The 21,129-nt window shown below is 42.9% G+C and overlaps 2 protein-coding genes across 2 annotated transcripts in view; both read right to left on the bottom strand.

The window, feature by feature from the left end:
- The window catches only part of LOC306744958 (transmembrane protein 65-like), a gene marked incomplete at its 3' end in the record, with an annotated part of 29,602 nt that extends 13,845 nt beyond the window's left edge, over positions 1-15,757 (bottom strand). Inside the window, exons 1-3 of the mRNA XM_079227668.1 lie at positions 15,707-15,757; positions 15,114-15,428; positions 3,238-3,282 (exon numbers count right to left, since the gene is read on the bottom strand). Of these exons, the coding sequence (XP_079083794.1) occupies positions 3,238-3,282; positions 15,114-15,384 (316 nt within the window). The 5' untranslated portion in view covers positions 15,385-15,428; positions 15,707-15,757. The remainder of the gene's footprint in view (positions 1-3,237; positions 3,283-15,113; positions 15,429-15,706) is intronic.
- Positions 15,758-19,348: 3,591 nt separating this feature from the next.
- LOC306745363 (protein MTSS 1-like) overlaps positions 19,349-21,129 on the bottom strand; it is a gene marked incomplete at its 5' end in the record, with an annotated part of 43,267 nt that continues 41,486 nt past the window's right edge. The window contains one exon of the mRNA XM_079228136.1: positions 19,349-20,921. Within this exon, the coding sequence (XP_079084262.1) occupies positions 20,377-20,921 (545 nt within the window). The 3' untranslated portion in view covers positions 19,349-20,376. The remainder of the gene's footprint in view (positions 20,922-21,129) is intronic.

Below are 21,129 nucleotides of genomic sequence, written 5' to 3'. Positions count from 1 at the left end.
TTTTAATGATTTTGAGGTTTAAGTGTTATGACCTAATATTGAATGGATCTGTCTTTATAGTTATGAAAAGGCACATTTCATGAACTCAAAGCAGGAGAATAGCAAAGCAACACTAATTTGCCGTCTGGAGGAAAATCATGAGTGCTGCGTTCGCTGCTGAGAGCTCAGAAAGACTCAGTTGATGCTTCATTTCAGCGTGATTCCTCACATGATACCTCCCTTTTTGCTTCTAGTCAAATATCTCTTTGTCAAACAGAGGCTGACGTGAACTATATTGGGTTAACCAGCAGGCTTTTCCAGCCTCTCAGCAAGAGGAGAGAACTCTGAGGTCATTGTCAGCAACCGGGCAGCGCTGTGTGAAGTATGCCGGGATAAGCTCTTAGTAGAGTGTGTGCAGGTGGATTACATATGCGTACGAGTGTCAGGAGAAATCACCTGCAACACATTCTATGAATTATTACCAACTCACACTAAATACAAAGCACTTCATATTGCAAGTTCAATTTATTCTCGGTATCAAGGCCAGAAGTACATGTGTAAATTGGTTATCCTCTTATGGGCATTTCTTTTTTTCCTCCCTCTCTCTTCTATGTGTGCTAAATCAGCCGTGTTTTAAACTAATGTGTGTATATTTGTGTGTGTGTTTCTTTTTTTAAATCTGTTAATGTTCATTTATGAGTGTTTATTGACCCAAGCAAGACTTTCAGTGGATCTTATAAACCAAAAACATGACTCATTAAATGTACTATATGAAAAGGCCATTAGCTGTCCAGACAGTGCATGCTACTGTGTAGCAGGTGGAGTGTGTGTGTGTGTGTGTGTGTGTGTGTGTGTGTGTGTGTGTGTGTGTGTGTGTGTTCTGCTCTGCTAGCTGTGGTGGAAACAGTAAGCACATGACCGAGCATAATGGAGGCCCTAACATGTGTGCCATAATCTTGCAGCTTGTCATCTTCCTCTGCATCCAAAAAATAACTTTCTCTCATTTTTTTTATGCACTCACATGAAACCATTTTCTGTTACTGATATTATCAAGAACCAATTTGTTTGGGACATCAGGGGTGATAGCTAATGCTAACCCTATTAGCCAGGCTCATAGAGATTATGGCTTTCCTTTCCTTTGGGGAGACCATAGAAACAATGTATGAACCACAATAACCTGATGATTAATGAAGACTGATCCTCATTAATCTTCCTGGTTTATTGACGGTTAAATGAGGGACGTCAATCCAGGGGGTCATGCTACAAGATTAATCATCAATTAATCACCAATTCTCACATCGGTGCTCTTCCATCACTGTGTGGTTTGGATCGGCCACCAAACAGGACAGAGACAGACTACAACGAATCGTCAAGTCTGCAGAGAGAACTGTTGGTTCCAGCCTGCCCTCCATCCTGGACTTGTACACCTCCAGAGTCAGGAAGTGGGCTAGAAAGATCCCTGCAGACCCCTCACACCCTGCAGACTCCTCACACCCTGCAGACCCCTGCAGACTCCTCACACCCTGCAGACTCCTCACACCCTGCAGACCCCTCACACCCTGCAGACTCCTCACACCCTGCAGACCCCTGCAGACTCCTCACACCCTGCAGACCCCTCACACCCTGCAGACTCCTCACACCCTGCAGACTCCTCACACCCTGCAGACCCCTCACACCCTGCAGACCCCTCACACCCTGCAGACCCCTCACACCCTGCAGACCCCTCACACCCTGCAGACTCCTCACACCCTACAGACCCCTCACACCCTGCAGACCCCTCACACCCTGCAGACTCCTCACACCCTACAGACCCCTCACACCCTGCAGACTCCTCACACCCTACAGACCCCTCACACCCTGCAGACCCCTCACACCCTACAGACCCCTCACACCCTGCATACTCCTCACACCCTACAGACCCCTCACACCCTGCAGACCCCTCACACCCTGCAGACCCCTCACACCCTGCAGACCCCTCACACCCTGGACACAAGCTGTTCCACCTCCTCCCCTCTGGTAGGCGCTACAGAGCTCTGTACACCAACACCACCAGACACAGGAACAGCTTCTCCTCACTGGCCGTCACTCATGAACAATTAATCAGACGCCTCCATCTGCACTTTTTAGACTACTGTTGTCTTTAATGTCTTTTTTATATGTATCTTGTTTACTGTATATTGTCTATAAGTACGAAGAGCGAAGTGAACCCGGAGTCAAATTCCATGTATGTGTAAACTTAGAAGGAATCACTTGTTGAATGATCGTAGGGTGAATGAAAAGTCTAGAAGTCTACTTGTGTACAATGTAACCTGCATAAAATACTATGAGGGGGATTATGTAACCAATCTTGTGTAAAATGAAGTGCTTTTTGAATAGCCGTATTATGTAATCAACATGATGTAATCCTGACACGTGCAGAAGAGGAGGAGCAGACTGCTATTTAACAGCTCCGCAGATCTATGGATGAGAAATCCACCAGTTCATTGGAAAACTGGACTTAATAGACTTCTTCACCAAAAGAGAAGAAAAATCACAGGCTGGGACAAGACTCCCAACTTTAGAGACTGGATGGCACTTCTGATATCAGAAGAATTCAGATTTCCTAGACTCTTGGAGACTAGACTGGAATCTGCCAGTTGTTTAGAGACTGGAAGAAAAAAAACAAGTCCCTTTGAATTACAAAGGATAAGACTTGACTGACAAGTTTTCCTCTACCTACGAAGGATAAAGCTTGACATTGGGACTACACATGTAGAAGACCCCTAAACACGACTAACCTTTTTGTGTGTGACACTGCACCTGTTGCATTGAATTGAACGTGTTGGTGAGGAAAATAAAAAAGTATAAAACTGGAATAAAACACACATTCTTACCATTTTGTAAACTGGAACTAAACAACTAAAGACTCCCGTTCTTTTAAGGTAAGAACCCTGGGTGAAAACCGTGCATGTTCAAACTAGGCAGTGAGATTGTATAGACGTTATACGTACTCATTTCATAAGGGGTGAGACGAGTTACAGCCTATCGTGGGGGCCTAAAGCATTAGCTGAAAATCACCTATAACCTCATAAAAAATCCTCACGATCAAACTGCGGGGTGAGATAAAGGACCGAGGCATTATACTCAAATCCTCTGCATGCGCTACACACTCTTTCAATCAGCCCTCTACATGAACACAATTAGTGAAATACACAGAGAAACACACAAAGAGCCATTGGAAAACACCTAGCAGGATGGGTAAAAAAAACTACTGCTTACCATATCTTAACTCTGCTGAAGTAGGTGGTGCAACTTCCAGCGTCCCTAAAAAAGAAGAGAAGAAGAATTTTTTTTTATTGCAGATCGGGATAAATGTCAGACAGTTCTTAAATGGCGAAATCTGTACCTTTCAGACACAGAGGGAAATAAATAGGACGAGGGGAGAGAGAGGAGGACATTTTAGCTTCTGCTGCCACACTGATGATAATAGAGCTGTGTGTGTGTGTGTGTGTGTGTGTGTGTGTGTGTGTGTGTGTGTGTGTGTGGTGTGACTGAACAGACACAGAAAACGGGCGAAAGAAGTAAAATGTGTGAGAGACCTTTATTTCCTGCCTTCAGATTTAAAGTGCTGACATCATCTGCTGGATGAGAATAAAACGACTACTAAGATCTGAACACATTTATTCCACATTTTGACACTCAAGTTAAAGGAAAACCGTGCAGTTAAAGATCTGTAACATCCATCTGTTGTCGAGAGGTTGTATAATAGAATAAGGATGTGCCACGTTAACACCACAGTCAGTGTCACTGGGACGTAACACAAAGACCTGCTGTAAAGCAAGCTGTAATTACTTTGCTTTTAAGGCTCAAGACAGAAAAGCTCATTTCCTTTGCAGGTTCTGTGAAATTGGATTTGTTTCACTGAGGTCAGTGGACATTTTAGTCCACATAATTAAGTCTGTTCCATCACTTGCAGGCGTTACTGCACCACTACAAAGCAGACCAGGCTGGAGCTCCAACACCCAGAAACACATACAGAAATCCCACTGAGTTGCTGCCAGTGCAAATGCCAAATATGCTTTCCAAGTACTGACTCTGGGAAAAGACCAACTAGTTTTTTTTCTACCTTAATAAAACACTACAAGGAACCTTCATTTTGTGTTGAATGTGTGGTCCCTGAAGATGAAGGTGGTAGTGGTAATAAACCTTTTATTACTGCAGAAGGGGTCTGACGGTCTGCCCCACTCAGTCCTGGTTCTGGTCCCCGGGCCTCCAATTAAACCCTCCACACAGGAACTTTAAATACATGTTAACATTGCTATCACCTAACAGGTAAACTGGAGAAAATAATGCAAAACAACAACATCCGCCTCCATCCCCTCTGCTGTCCCCGCCCCTTTTCATCTCCTCCTCCTCCTCCTTTCCTTTCAGGACTCGGTGTCCCATTACAAGCTCCACACCAGTCTTCAGTTCAACCCTCGTCTCATATTGCTGACGGACATTTCATCAGCAAGAGAGTAAGAACACTGCTGACACATTCACAAAGATGCACTCACACTTATGCTCCCCATCAGTGCTTACACATCGCCACCAGCCTCTGCAGCAACGTCTTATTTCACAGGTTTGTGGAAATCCTCACAGCAACTGAAGCACAAACTAACTGCCACAGACGAAGATTTACCCACAGAAGATGGATGGCTTTGGCAGTTCATTACCAGAACACATTTATTTCCATTTATTACTCATCCGCAGGTTGTTCCAGGATTTAATTAAAGGCTTTCAACGATCCTCCCGTGCTTATCTGTGAGCCGACGATGTCGGAGTCCTGCTGCATTAACTTATCACACTGAAACATGATGCTGAATTGTTCTCAGCTGTTTCATGAGCCAACTCTTCATACAGGGAATTTGGCCAAAAAAAAGTGTACTTTTTAAACTGTAGCAGCTACCTAAGACAAACATTTATAATTCATCATGACTTTAAAATGTTCAGACAGAAATCATTTTACTCTCTAATCTTGTCTCTTTTCTTCTCGTCTGGTGTGCTGTGTATATTGATACTGTGTATATTGATACTGTGTATATTGATACTGTGCATATTGATTCTGTTGAACAATACAGGCCAGTGATCCTGATACATTGTTCTAATCTGTCCCATCTTGACATGATAGAAATAATGCACTCAGATCAGAAGCCTGTTCCCGCTACATTTTCAATCCCTTAAAAAGAACGAGGTCAAATGAAAACGCACCCGAGTCGCCGACTCATCACGAGTCGCATGAAAATTCCCATTAACGAGATACAGAACCCCTGAAGATTATTTTCTCCCAGTCCACTGGGCTTCTTCCAGCTATTTATTGGAACCGCGATGGCTGACATGGCCGTCTATGTCCCAAAAGAACTCTGGTATAAAGTATTGATTGCACGGTCCTCTTATTCCCCCAGAGCTGCCGTCTCCAGAGAATTACATTCCAGCAGACAGGAGTGGTGAAAACATTTAATGGGCTGTGATAAGTGCCTCGCCACGAGCATGATTAACTACCAAAGCAGCCGTGTGGCATTCTTCTCTTCGTATACTACTGCAGAATCACCCGTGTTGCCAGAACTGCGGGTTCTACGTCCGCTGCTTGGGTCTATTTTGAATGCAAATTCCTTGAATGTAAATATTTATAAATACAAATCTATATTTTAAATGAAATTATCCACATTTCCCATTCAGCCAGCCAGATGGCATTCACTGCAAAAGGCTCACACTGAGGTGCTCACATCCATCTCCAAACACTTATAGATGTGTGTGGTGGTTGGTTGGGCTTTACTGCAAGACTCTTAGTTTCACTTTGTGGTTTTTTAATTGCCTCCTCAGCGACTTGCTGCTCAGAAACGTCTGTTTTGAGGAAGCAAACGCTGCGTTCGCTTTAAGGCGAGGTAAAAGTCCCTTTTTCCTGTCTTTGTTTTGCCGTGACAAACGGCTCATTCCACACTTTGTCTCTTGGTGGCGGGAAACCATGACATTGAAGTGCGAGCAGAGTTTTGGAAATCGGAGACAAGTCTGTAAAGGAACTGCAAAGACAAGTTCTCGCTCAGCAAAAACTGTTATGATGAATAAATGTCTGTCGGTCCATTCAGTCAGTGATATATAGAGGCAAAGCGATTTTCTGCAAATTCAGGTGTTGGTGTTACAGTCGTAGAAACCAAAACATTAAAGGGGCTTTTTTATTATCACTGTGCTGCAGTACAATGTGTGTGTGTTTTTCAGACTATTATTCTTTCTTTTCTTTCTTCTTACCGGTCACTCCCCTGCACACTTCATATTTAAACCCTCATGCCACTTTAACTTAAACACACGTCACTTTAACATACACTTACATTAACGTTGTATGTTTGTCTGAGCACTTTATTTTATACTTGATTTAATATCACTGCACTGTTGTTGTTTGTCTCATCTCGCCTAGAAAAATTCCTTGTTTGTGTAAACATTCCTGGCAAATAAACGGTTTCTGATTCTGATCCTGATTCGGAGTGTGTGTAATTGCCTCTGTTAGTGTGTGTGTGCCTTGGGCTTTGTCGAGCAAATAGACAAGAAGAAACAGCATTGTTTTCCCCCTCAGGAATTTATTGATTTTTGAGTTACACTCCTCTCACAGAGGGGAGATGCTCACAATCAGGGGCTGTTGTGTGAAGGGGCATGCTGTGTGAGGCTAAGCATTCAGATTATCTGAACAGGAACGACAGAAGGCTATAGATATTCTTCAATCGCACGGCCCCTTGCTATTCTATGATTTATGAGATAGGAAGAAGCAAATTTCACAGCACACAGGATATAGGTCAAGATGTCAGGGACAGTCATTAGTATTGAAATGGGGAAAATTGTGTCGGGGGGGAATGAGAACAACTGCTGCCATTTGCTTTGTGGCAGCACTTTTTTCAAGTTTTGAAATTAATGTGTGCTAAAATGGGTGATTCGGTTTTAGAAATAACGAGCAGAAAGTTGAATTAGCAATCTTTGACATGTTCCTACATCCAACCGTCTTAGATCTCTCTCGTAATGGAGTCCACCTGAAGCTTGTGATTTGCATATAAACACTTTTAAGGAAAGCCTATTAATTTATGTTTGTCTGCTGACCTTTAACAGCCGCTTACATACTACAGCTCTCACATTTTAAAATACTTTGTCGGCTGAGGGGAAAATAAGAAGTAAGCTCCCAGTGAATGCATAATTAAGTATACACTGCACAAGTGAGAGGAAAATACAAAGCATTGGGGTGTGAAACAACACAAACTGAAGCCTGAATACTTTCCCCCCTTGAGAGTTCAGTGAAGTCTATATGGCAGGTAGACAAATATATATACACACACACACACACACACACACACTATTCCCCCAGTGCCAATTAAAGGCAGCTGTGAAACACAACACAAAAAAACAACCACAAATTCTTGAAAATATCCCCCTGACAATTAGCAAACCACAAGCGACCGAAGTAAATAAATAAAATAGCCTTATTTCCTCTCCATCTTAAAGTGAGCACCCAACCAGTAAAAGCAGAGCACGCGGCAACGACAAGAGAAACATTTTTAATTGAGCAATGGGCTGCCAAAAATAGCTCACACTAAAGGCAGTTTACAAAGACTTCCCCCTGCGGTTTCTGGTTACCCACAAAGAGATGTAGGTCCTGGGAGACCATGCGTTTTACATACAGAACAGATTGCACCTGTATTACAGTGAATGCTCACCACAGTTTAGTTGCTAGTGGACACAACTCCTGCAGCAGCCCTCTGGCTCACAGTAACGCTTCTCAACGCTGGCAACAGAAGTCGAGCTGGTGTTCTATCATGCATGCAAGCTAATTGCAGTTAATTGCATACACCTGGCCTCGTAGATGTTTAATAATTGTTGATCAGGTTGCTAGAATTAGCACCCCCTACTCACCAATGGTACACGCAGGAACACATGCACAGGTGTTTTCCCTTGTTCTTGCTAATGAGAACCGCTGCGTAGGTGTGTACAGACATCTTCCTGGCTCTCTTCTATTGCTTCTGTTTAGTGTGGGCCAACTTCACATTACTATGAACCATTGGGCCGGACCGGCATGCTGCATGTTACTCTTCATATCAGCAAGTGCAGGGGACATTACTTAAACAGTGTGACATGGACACAAACTGTATGGACTCTCAAACTATTTGAGAAAGCTGCTCATTGAGGGCCAGTTGTACAAGACGAAGATGCATCTTTCTGCTCGTGCATAACATTTGCAATTGTTGTGCAGAACAAATCCGTAATATTTCCATGTGGTTTCAGCCATGTGCCTCTGCATTGTCTACAATATACTGCTAGTGAGCGTACATGTTGTATTGTGCTTACTGGAACAGCACAAACTAGGATTCATTAGCTCAGTTGGAATATACCTATACTGTTATATGGAGTTAACCAAAGCAAACTCAAAGCATGCAAACATACAAGGTTAGTGGCAAGCTTGGGATTTTCATTTTTACAAATAGTGGAGAGCAAACCAGAGCGGTGATGGGAGTGAATATTGGTCTCAGTAACTGCTGGATGTGTAAATAAGAATGTGTTTGCTAACACACTAACAAGAAAAAACATCCACTCTTATGAATCCCTTCTATACAACTTTAATATCTTTGAGGCCGTCCAGTCAAGGAAGCAGCGAGGTAAGCCAATTAGTATCTTCCTACAAAGCAGTAAATGCAGGGCTTGAAAATATAAACCTTAATATTATCTACTATAAAGTGCTGACTTTCGTCTTGTGAGACTGCAGTGAAATCAGCAGCCTGCGTAGCAAGGTCACTTACAGAAAGAAGCCTCTGTGGGGCCCGGGCACAAACCAAGGAGAAAAGTGGGAGGTATGATGTGTCCTGTGATGTGGTACATCTCACACAAGTGTGAAAGGGAGAGACGGAATGAGAGCGTGACACAGGTCATATTGTCCCGTGAAAAATGCAGAAAGTGACCCATCCCTGTCTTTTGCGCTCTCAAGATCATGACCTCATGATTCAATGCACAGGATCACGAAAACAAACACTACCTTGAATATCAAACACATCCCTGCTGTGCATAATAATATTACCTGGGCTTCTGTGGTGCGCGAGTAATTTGAATCATGTCTTGATCCATCTGTCTAGGTTTCACGAGAAAGGAGAGCCATATGCTGCCGTTTCCTTCTATAGCTTTATTATCTTCCATCATACAATTTTAACTGGTGCCAAATTGACAACTGGAAGGAGATGCAATTACGTTGTGCCCGCTCTGGAGAGGAAAACACTTCCATCACTAGCCGATGACTTTACAATGTGTGAAGGTGCCTCCATGTCACTAACAGGGTAAAGAATCCACAACTAAGTTTTTATAAGCAGCCAAACTTAAGAAAAGAAAAAACAGAGCCTTGAGGAAGACAAGAGTGAGGCATCAGCAGGACGAATGGGGAAACTTGGGGATCTAAGATTGGGCTAAATGTACGTGTGCAGCAAGCATTTTGTCCAAAAGGCAGTTTCAGACTAACTCTACTTCTGTAAATTAAGCTAAAGCCTTTTGACAGTATGCAATTTGTGTTGATAATTTAGAAAAGCTACGCGGTATCACGTTTGCAAGTGCTTTAGCTAACTACAGTAGCTCGCTAACTCATAGCATTAGCTTGCTAACAACTTACTCGTCCCATACTTTTTTTAAGACTTCCTCTGCACCTCTGGTGGTGCTAACATAACCTTCTGACGTGCTAGAACGTCATGTGTTTAGCTAGCTGCAGGCATTTTGTTTAAGTCTCAGCCCTCGGTTGTGTCTAGACTCTAGAGTTCTGCAGCGACGACGTATTTGACAAATGCCGTTTCCGTTGGGTCTGTCCTGATCATGCACACCTGTCTACAATCAGCACGTCTCAGAATATTATCTAGCCAGCTACTCAACCCCTCCTCGCCAGATTGTCGTTTCAGCCTTAGCGGTAGCGACACTTCAAGGCCAACTCGGTAGCTTTTCCCAGTGATTCCGCTTCATCGTGTTTTGTGTAACTTCCATGTTTCTCCTGACACTAGACTCCTGTTCCCAGTCGTCAGGCTTTCATCCAAACCCTGGATATAAAAACAATAAAAACAATCTTCTTTCCATCGCCACCCTCTCTGTGTCCTGGGTCCCACGTGTGTTCAGAACAAAAGTAGGAAAAAACTCATTCCTGATTATCAACATCGCTCTGCCTATTTGTTTTCCAGCATCAGCAGGTATCACTTTTGGGTTTTGGGGTTTAGCACCCACTGCAGTTTAGGTATGTTTCCAAAGAAGAGCCACTCAGTCTGAAATCTCCTTGGCACACTGAGACTGATTAATTATTAATGGCTGCAGCTCTGTTGTTGGCAGCAAACTACACTCAATAAATACACACAGCGTGTTATTACAGTCTATCGGATGTGCACAGGGTTTTCTGGACACAAATTACCAGATGAATGTCCCGGCAACAGTGTCCACAATAGAAATGACAACTGTCAGTGACACTCACTGTTGGCAGCATCATAACTTTGGAAATGTTCAACAACGCTGATGCATTTCTGATACCAGACTGAAGAGAGTCACTTCCTGTAAGACTGCATTGGCAGAGGCAGAATGGAGGAATACAACGGTGCTCTCCTTTTGTCCTTTAGTCCAGGTAAGAAGGCTACAATCTGAAAGGCTGGGAGATGGTTTCCCCAACAAAAAAGGAGGAATATAATATCAGGAACCGTGACAGCAATGAGCTTTTAGCAGAGAAAATATGAGGCCTCCCTTCAAAATAGACAAACCTGAAGAAAGAGCATGACAAGCTTTGATCCTGGTTTCATTATACGTGCTGAATCTGGTTCAAGAAGAAGAATTGTAAGCTTCAAGACAAATGTAAGACGAGTTGGTTACAGAAAAATAAATGAAGAGGAGGTTTCTTCCTGCCACTGAGATATTGCACTGCAGCCTCAAGGGCTACTGAGGTGAAAGAATAAAGAGCGAGCAGACATCCTTTTTCTCCTATTTTGTTTCTCCAATCAACATCCCCCCCTTCAGTACTTCTCCATGCTCTGAGCCATGCAGGGAAATTGCTTTCATCTCGTCTCCTCTCACATTTTCGTTTCCACCAGCAGGACAGAAGGCCAGCCATGTTGGTGTAGTGGATGTCACTGAATCACTCAGCAGCTGATCATCACAGAGGGCCAGATGGAACAGAAGGACCTCTGGTTTCTCACTCATTCATTCATTTATTCATTCATTCATCTGCTGCATCTCCATCTCACCTTTTCCTTCTCCTCCAAATCTTTGCTTAGTTTCTCTTTCAGGATGGAAAAGGACTCTTGTATTTTTGCAAATTGAACATGGTACTTTAATATGCAATAATAGCCTACTCTATGCTCCTGGTGTGAGAGGTCTGGGAGAAATAGGTTTTCCTATTTCCACAAAAACATCGATAGAGATGAGCATTTACTCCTGGTCCGATTATTTCTCTTCTGCAGAGTTTATGAACTATACAGTGTCAAATATCATATTAATTATGCCTTCAAATGTGTTATAATGAAGAAAATGTATAGGTTAAGTGATGAAGTTTGTCCTTCAGGAACTCGTATCATTCAAACTAATAATTAAACTAATATTCAAACACATAGTCTTTTTTCTGGAGTTATCATGCTTGATTTCAAACATGCAACCTTGGGTTGAAAATAACAAGGTTAGTATGTTCAGTAAATAAATACTTTTCGGTGAAAAGGATAAATTTGAGGGGTTTACTGAAGTAATCTGGAGATAAGATCCTCATCATCATAGTTACAGTGAGGTCCTTTTATTTCCTTTATTCATTGTTTATACACTCACAATGAGAATCACGAGAGCCTTATGTAATGTCACCTGAATAATTAATATGTTCTTTGTTTGATATGAATATCCCAGTCCCCGCATTAGTTGGTTAGTTATTCCAAACATATATCTTTCTGCACCATGTAAAGGCCCGAAGTATGTTGATATCAAAAGTTCATTTTTGTATCACGTCAAACCAAAAAATTGTCCGACAAAGATTGGTGTCAATATACTCATTAAATACGTCTGAGTAACTTTGCACCAATCAGGGTTATTAGTTTTCCCTCCACCATTTTCACTTCTCTCCTCTCCATCCTTTCTCTTGTCGTCTGTTTGTCCTCTACATATCTTCATAGCTTTCATCCCACCTCCCCTCTGACTTACTTTCTTTCTTCATATTTTGCCTTCTCTCCTCCCATTTCTCTTAGAATTGGCCATGTCTACTTGTACAAGAGGTCTTCAAGCCTTTTAAATGAAACCTAAATCCCCTCCAGTAAGGAGAATACTGCGGGCGTTTTCCTGGAGAATAGAGTACAACACGTTTGAAACTATATAAATGTACTGGAAATGTAGACTGGAGAGGACAAAGAGCTTTCAGTTTGCATTACATTACACTGATGATGGCTTTGGCAAGGCTCCCTCATTACTCCTCTGATTGGTCTAATCGGCTTTTTAAAGCACACTCTCTGCACAATGATTCACACGTAATGACAAATGACCCATTTCACAACTTCCATGCTCTACCGACACTGCAGTTCTCAGCTGCGCAGAGTGTTTTAGCATCTTTCAACTCAGTGTTTTGATTTTTACAGCTGACAACTTTATTGTTCTTGGTAATCAACGAGTTTACATCTGCAGCAGTCGGCTGTACACAGACTGTATGCTACCCGCCCAGCACCAAGCAGACAAAGTAAGCAACTAGCCCGAGGACTGCCAGAACAAAAAATATGTCAGGGGAGATTCAAGCTCCACTTTCCACACCATTCAGCGAACCTGCATGTATAAACATGAGGAAAATAAGGGCTTTGCTTCTGGTGTCCTGCAGCCTCTGGGCAGAATGATGATGGATGTTGATGAGCCTTGTCTAACAAAATCAATCTCCCAGTGAGTCGACCGGTGCAGCAATCCCTGATTCAGCTGGTCTGCTGCCCGGCACATACAGCAGGTAAGACAACCCCAGAGGGTTTTTATAGCGTGAAGGTGAGGATGTCAGCGAGCTCCAGCCAAGCAGGCCCCATAGGTGAGAACTGAGGAAAGGAGCTGTCTTCTATAGTCACCTCACCTGACACACACTGTTCTCTCATCTGTGGTTGAGAATTTATAGTAATATGAAGTTGTGTGTCAATCTATCTGGTTGGGGTTGATACTAAAACCTCACTTGGTGTAAAGGCCTCTGGTGCATTTCATGGAAGCTCTAAATCTAGCTAAAAAGGTCATGACACCGCTCCATTTTCACACCACACGGTCTGCTTTAAAATAAAAATATTTCTCAGATATTTCTGTGTTGATATTGCACAGCATGTGGACAGGATGCAATCATCCGCACCCGACCGGAACATAATAATAATGTACTATATGGAGCTGCGAGCATGGAGAATCTCATTGAAACGCCTCGTAATGAGGATTGGCTACAATTTCCCCAGAGTCTGGACACACAGTGGGAATGAGGAAGGGGTGACTTTCTGGATTTAATTTCTCCTCGACACGTTAATTTCCTCTGCGCAATGAGGGAAACAATCTCGTTGGAATCGAACAGGGTCAGATTTGATCGGTCAGTAATTATCACTAAAGAGAGCATTGCTATTGTCCTCACTGCCATCGCTGTAATCACCACTTTGAACATTATTAACTGTAACCTTATTCTCACATACTGAGGAGAAACAGTACAGACATGACATATGCATAGCAACTGATGCAAGTCTGGTATACAGTGTACAGAGAGTCCGGTAGTTTAGTCAAGTAACAGGAAGAAGAGGATTCATAAAATAAGAAAAATTGTTGATGCAGTGGAATTGAGACTCCAGGGATTATTTATTCTGATTTATAAACCTCTGATGCCAGAGATGTGTGAGGCTACCCTGCAGGGCGTCCCACACGATTCGGACTATGGTAAACAAAACTTCCCTTTCTCCTCAGAAATCCTACAGGAATAAAGCAACAGTGCTTTTTCTTTTATCCACAATTCTAGAGCTCTGATATCAATATGAATATTTTCACTGACAAAGTCAAAAGGAGCATTGATCACGTTTCCATGATATATGATTACATCATTATTTATTCTTTCAGTTGTATTCCACATTCACAACTAATATCCAACAATTTGGCAGGCATGGAACGTAAAGTACATTAGACACATTTTCGAGAATTATTTTTAAGTTGAGATGACATGCGCTGAGAGCAGCACGCGACCAGAGAGATCCTCGTGCTGTGCATCTTCATCATCACTCACGTCTTTCCTCTGTCCTCCCTCTTCTATCTCTGTAGTGATCGACCCACTTCTTTCCCTCTGCGTCTGTGGGACATCCACCGTGCTCCTCCTCTAGTCTCATCCTTTCATTCTTATGCGTCATGAAACCCAACGAACGCTTTACTTTTTACCCTAACCCTTTACCCTAACCCTAACCCTAACCCTTTGCAAGAATAAAAAAAAAAGTCCGTACAATTCATCTGAAAGCCACAACCAGAGGCTTCGGTACTGAGTGACACGGCCGTCTGCTCCCTGCTGACTCACTGTGTGAGTGATGTGGAAATACGAGTACGCGCTGTATTGATCCGTGGCAATAGATTCAGTCAGAGGTCAGAGGTCGGGGTCAGCTGCATATCAGCACACGGGATTAGCTGTCCGTCTCTGTGGCGCTACAGTGGGATGTTTCAGAACAACATGGGCTTGACCCAGAATCGTCCAACTTTTTTAGACTTCTATTTCCCATGGGGAGATTCAAAGGTGTGATGTTATCAACATGATACTCCTAACTACACTACAGTTTACTCCATGTTATTACAGCCTGATACTGGATCCTGTCACTGCATGTGACTGACAGGTGGATATTTCACCCTTACAACTCACAGCGTGTCATTACATGTAGTGTCCAGTGGTTAACAATAGCTCCAACTATGATGTGAACAGTTGATGATGACTAAAATGCAACAAAAAAACATTATCCATTAGTTTTAAATTATTTCAATAAGGCCTTTTTTTGATGAAGAGGATGATCTCCGTTATATATTTGTCATGAATGGCTTAAAAAAAAAAAGACAGCAGTGCTGCCATTGATTCTCCTGCTGTATTCACTTAATATGAAACTAAATGCACCGCATGCTGCATGTCGCACGTCACTCACCTTGAGCTATGGCGATGGACTCGAACCTGTGCAGTTCCCGCAGCAGACAGGTGCGCTCCGTCGGGTGGAGGGTGTAAATGAACTCCTTGGCTCCCCGCGGCGAGTCGAGCGGCTCCACTCCATCCTTCAGCGGGTGTGTGCCCAGGCTGCGCCGCGGCTCCAGCAGCGCGGTGCCGGGCGCTCGGTGGTGGCTGAGTCCGCCTGTGGCCAACCCGGTCCCGGCTCTCAGAGAGAGGGCGGGCCGCAGGACGCTCCGCAGGCAGGGCAGCATCGCTGGGCTCGGGGTGGGGGGTCGTAGGGCAATGCGCCGGGGACCTGATGGAGAAAGAGTGGAGGACAGCACCAACAGGCCCGGTTACACACTTTGAGCAGAACACGTATACGACACGCCGCGTTATGACAATATGTGTGGCCATACTCGCTCGATAGCAGCCGACACGTCCCCAGTGTGGAGGCAGCTCGGGTTAACGGGCCTCGCAGTAACTATCACACATTATTTAACAAAACAACGACCTCGGAAGCCGTTTGGAAAAAACAAAAAGTGGGAAAAGACGCGACAGCGGTGCGAGAAACCCAACTGAAACTTGTCTTACCGGACGCACCTCAGTCGATGCTCCGCTGTCCCGTCCGACACAACCTCCGCGAGAAAACCTTGACAAAAAAATATATTCAGAAGCTGCTCCGGCGCGCGCGTTTCTTTTTTTCCTCTTGTACGAGCAGCTGTGGAATCTTCTAGATGGTCGAACAGCTAACCGGCCGATGCATGTGTACCCAAAAAAAAAGATCACATATTTGCGAGCGTATAGAATCCCGGCTGGTTAACCTCTGGCTGAGGATGGGGAGAGAGGGAGGGAGGGAGGGACGTCAGCGGCCAGCAGCCCGACAATATGTTCCAGTAGCTGCGCCGCGTTGCCTCCGTGCGTAACTCTGACGGCACCGCCGGGCGTAACGTCGACGCTGCTGCACGCGGGGACGATATATATGTAACAGTTGTATCAGTGCTGTACTCCAGGACGAGAATATGAGCATTTAAATGAATTGTATCCGCTCTGGTGACGTCAGCAGAGACTGAAAACGTCATAGTTGTGTGACACGGTATTGAATGTCACGCGTACGTCAAAGGGACTGGTTGTGTGTGTGTGTGTGTGTGTGTGCGTGTGTGTGTGTGTGTGTGTGTGCATGCTCATCTCTACCTCTGCTATTATGCACGTGGGACATTCGAACTATTCATCCAGTCTGCCGTCCACACCCCGAGGAAAACATGACACCATGTGGAAGTTATTTGTGTCGGGGAGGAAACCTGCTCTCCGGGCCAGGAAGAGGAAAAAACGCTCCTTACTCATAATCTTCTGCATGAATAGTTGCTTTCCCTCTGTGGTAGATTTGTGTTTTTTTTGGCCGCACTTGTGGTGTTTCCAGGCCTGTGAGGATGGAGTGATGCATCGGCCAAGTAGAAGCTATAAACCAGGGTTGGGTGTTGACAGGAGATCAGCGCCCTCTGGTGGCCGGAACCAAGCACATCATCCAGTTACAAAGACTTTTCTGTTTGCTGCTGCCTTTAATTGAACCAGATTCAAGGATATTAATACATTTCTGCATCAAAATACTGCATTTTATTTCTCAAACTGAACTGCAAACTGCGACTTGACTGTTTTTTAATGTTTTAAAATGAATGTTCTTTAAATCTTGTGTTCTTTTTAATGGTTTTATGTGAAGCACTTTGAATCGCCTTGTTGTTGAAATGTGCAAGAACAATACACTTGCCTTGCCTTACTGGCTTTATCTTTTGAACCTGCGCTATCTTTCTGTTCAGTTACTGGTGAACCTGTACATGTCACCATTTCACAAACACTATCCCAGTTCACAGGCTGGGTGGGTGTAAAGCTGTCACCAGCACCACAGCAGTCACACAGCTCAATGGATTTAGTTTAGTCTCTCCATGAGAGATCAATGTGCAACAACAACAAAAAAACAATGATTTTTTTTTAGCTGCTGCTGCTTTTAAGATTAGAAATTAACTGTCAATCTCCACTTTCAAGTCAAAGCAGATGAAAAGACGCGGTCCAAAAGGTTTGAACGTACATTTTTATGGCAAATAAATGTTACTATTGTATATGTAACTATTTATCTTAACGTTCAGGAATATGTAGGAGATGAAATCGATCGGTTGAAGATGTTTCAGGCCCGAGAGAAAGGCAAATAAAATATTAGGGAGGTGTTGTGGTCTCATGCTTGATACTCTTGATCCACACAGAGGTCACGCACACTGGCACAGGCAAGAAGTCAGTGAGCCAACGCAAAATGTATATTTTTTATTATATTGCTAAAGCTGTCATTACACAAACAAAAATAAAACCTTTTTACTTCCTGAAACAAACTGCAGTATAGCCTGTTGAACTGTACAGAGACAGACAGAGAGGTCAACTCTCCTCGGGGGGAATAATACGCTAAAAACTAAACTAGAAACAACGTATTATTGTACTTCCAAACCCTCACAAACTATAAACGTCTTAAATCATAGGATATACTGGCTTTTGGCAACTCTGATATAATATATATTTATACTAACAATTTAAATATGGAAATTACAAGGTGATAATATACGTTTCAGACATGTTGGACGGCCAAAAAACAAACAAAAATATCAACAATCTTCAAAACTGAATGCTGGGTTTCCAGAAACATCTCAGAAGTAATATCATCTTTAACTCAGTGGAGGTGGACTTCCGTTCACACTTTGGTTCATCACTTCTTTTGCTGCCATTTCTTCTATTGTACATTTGTCTTTCATTAAATTAATAGGAAACCGGTTTAAAATATAGGAAAACATTTTTTTCATGCTACGATGTCTTTGGAAAGATCACACATTGTGGACAGTGTGCAAGTTGTTTAAACCGGATTAACAGTTCAATGCATGTTTTGCCTGAAATCAGTTGTAAATAACTGGGCTACAAACAAATTAAAATCATCTCCATCTTTAGGGAACAGTTAAACATTTGCATGTCACCAGTCTGCTCTCAGCTCAGTCGCTCCAAAATACGTGTGAAACAGAAACATATTATTTTCTACCAATTATAAAATGATGATTCAGGCAAACTCCTTCTGAAGATATTCACCGTCTTGACTTAACGGAAACGGTTCTGGAATCAGCTCTCCATCATGCAAATACCATTTGTCCCCAAAAAGGTGAACCCATAATACTGAAGCAAGCTTCACCATTATAGAACTACAAATTTGAAGAAAAAAAAAAATCATGTTTCTGACTTCTGGAAGTTAGAGGAACACACTTTGTCTGTAGCTACTGGCCATTTCTAAACCATCCAGCATTTATACGATTATCAAAATGAAGTGCAATTACGGACTCCAATGAATCGTAGCAGGATGGTCATGAACATTTCACTGATGAAACGCATCAGATAGTACATGCATGGATAATGAAACAACTGTATTACTCTGATATTTTATATACGTATAAAAATAGGTTGAGGGAAAAAAAAAACTTTAGCAGAAGAAAATAAATAAAAAAAGTGAGTTCTTGGACTGACTTACTGTAAAGCTGATAAACATTTACAGTTGTATACATCTTGTAGTTGCCATGGTCTCACAGTGCTTGAAATGAAATGCAAATGCAGGCGATGACTCAGGGATACTAACTGGTTTCAGCCTCTAGTCTCACGTTGCTGCAGTCTGAGGGACGGCCTCACGTCGCCCAAACACCTTCATGTAAATATGGTGACGGACTTCTTAAATTCCACGATGCATATTGATTGATTTGATCGCCTCGTTTTTAGTGAAACTAAATCTGTATGCATGTAAAAAAATGTACAGATGCAAAAGTAAAAACCTAATGGATCAGAAGGACATGAGCGTGCACGCTACATGCGTTTCAAAGCAGACAATAAGAGAGCGATAAAACCGTCTGGCATTACCAATTACAGCTTTCTACTCATAACTTTAGAAACATCAAAACAATATTTGTCCTGAAAAGAAATCAGATAAAATGTCTAATAATATATATATATATATATATAAATTTGAATTAATGTTGAGTTTTGACATGGCACATCTGTACTTTTGACATTTATTAGTAATGTTATGAGCAATTGATGCACAGTGGGTATTAATAAGGCTAATAAATGCTAAAAAGGGGCTAATATATAAGGGCTAATATTTAAACACAAACCACTGAGGAGTTCTACAAAGCTCAGCATGTAGATATTGCAGATTAAACGAGATTTATAATGGGAAAAAAAAATGCTGAAAATAAACTTAATTCCTGCCCGAAGGTAACGGGGCTTTGATGATCATTATATGAAATCCATAACTATCCTGTTTAAAGATGTGAACCTTAATGATTGTGACGAAGGAAGAAGCGCCAACAGACTCCTTAGCAACAGAGACATGCAAAATTATTTACAAATTGTGTAAATGCTAAAACAACTAAAACAGGTGGCAAGTCGTAGTGGCCCTTAATGTCTGGTCACACTGGCGTCTCCGACAACTTTGACTTGGAAGTTCATTTCCGCTTCTTGAGGAGCTCTCCGTGTTGCTCACACCGCTGTCCGTGTTGGCTCTGCGGATATCTCAAGTCAGAAGTATTTTTAACAACACAGCCGTCAGAGCGTCCCTCCAAGCAATCAGGTGGAGGCAGTCAGGAGGATTATTTGTCCCCTGATGGTAAAACGCTCCCCAAACAATGAGAGTTCGTACAGATCATAGTGTCTTTTTACACTGAGAAGAGGCAGACAACATTGTCCTCGTCCATCCCTCTGCTTCAGGAAGAATACATGGATGCATGTAAAATATATCTTCTTAAAGGAATTAACACACTGTTGTGTAATGGAACTCTGTCCTTCTCTTGTTATTTATTAACAAAAACATCCTCATGAGACGGCTGTGGGCTCGGATTTGCAAAAACCTCTATTCCAGGACCTAATTCCTTCGGTCTTCTCCTTGCACTCGTATAATTACTCGACTTAGCACAAGTGGGCGGCATCATAGGCCAATTCAGAAAGCGTTAAGCTGAACAATAGCATATCTATGTGTTTTCAATATTGAATCAGAGTTGGCTTCGGCAGTGAGCGACTCTCACAGGTGAACATTTACAGAATGCTACATGGAGAACAGGTGGAATACATTTCTCATACTAGCAAAAGAAGCCTTTTGATTCTGTACATTCTTTTTTTTCCAGACGCCTTTGATCTCATTTAAAAACACGAGGAAGTGAGAGCCTGAGCTCACACGTGCTTTTTGCGTCATGCCATCATGGGAAGCGTGGTCCCGAGCGGTCGTTGGTGAGGGTTCTCTTGAGCTTCACCCCCTTGCGGATGGCCACCAGCATGTTGCCTTCCAACTCTTCTCCTGCCTCCTCACCTCCTCCGTCCTGCCCCATCTCACTGTGTAGGTGCTGCTGGTTGGGCAGGGGTACAGGGGGAGGATTGGTTGTAGCCTGACCACTCCAGGACATCACAGGCAGCGTGTCGGCATCCTCTCTTCCTGCAAATTTTGCAGAATCTGGGCTTTCTCCTCCTCTTCTTCTTCCTCCTCCTCCTCCCACCTCCTCGACACTCCTGCTCCCATTTACTGCTCCACACATATTGGGTACTGTCGGGATTTTCACTGGGATGACAGGTGTACGAATAGGAATGGGTCCCGTTCCCACACCTGAGCCTGACCGACGGGAGGAGGGTTTTGAAGAGGGGGTGCGGCGGATTGTGGCGACCCCAGGGGTGACGATAACAGGACCGTGGCCTATAGAATACGAGCCAGATGCATTATGGGCGCTGGATCCAGAAAAGTATCCCTGACCTGATGATGCAACACAAAACATAATTTAACAATTACCAAAATGCATTGAAATTATATTGAAATGCATTTCAGTACATTATACAGCAGCCTTTGAAATGTGCTAAATTTGTAAAAAAATATATATTCTTCTGATGAAGTATTACATTTAAGAAGTGAGTCAAAAAGGGAGTTATTGACATGAACTAAGACAACACCTTACAAACATACA

This window comes from Taurulus bubalis (assembly GCF_910589615.1).
Source record: "Taurulus bubalis genome assembly, chromosome: 12".
NCBI classification, from domain to species: Eukaryota; Metazoa; Chordata; class Actinopteri; order Perciformes; family Cottidae; genus Taurulus; species Taurulus bubalis.
Note: the sequence above shows the minus strand (reverse complement) of the source record. Positions and strands in the feature narration are given on the sequence as shown.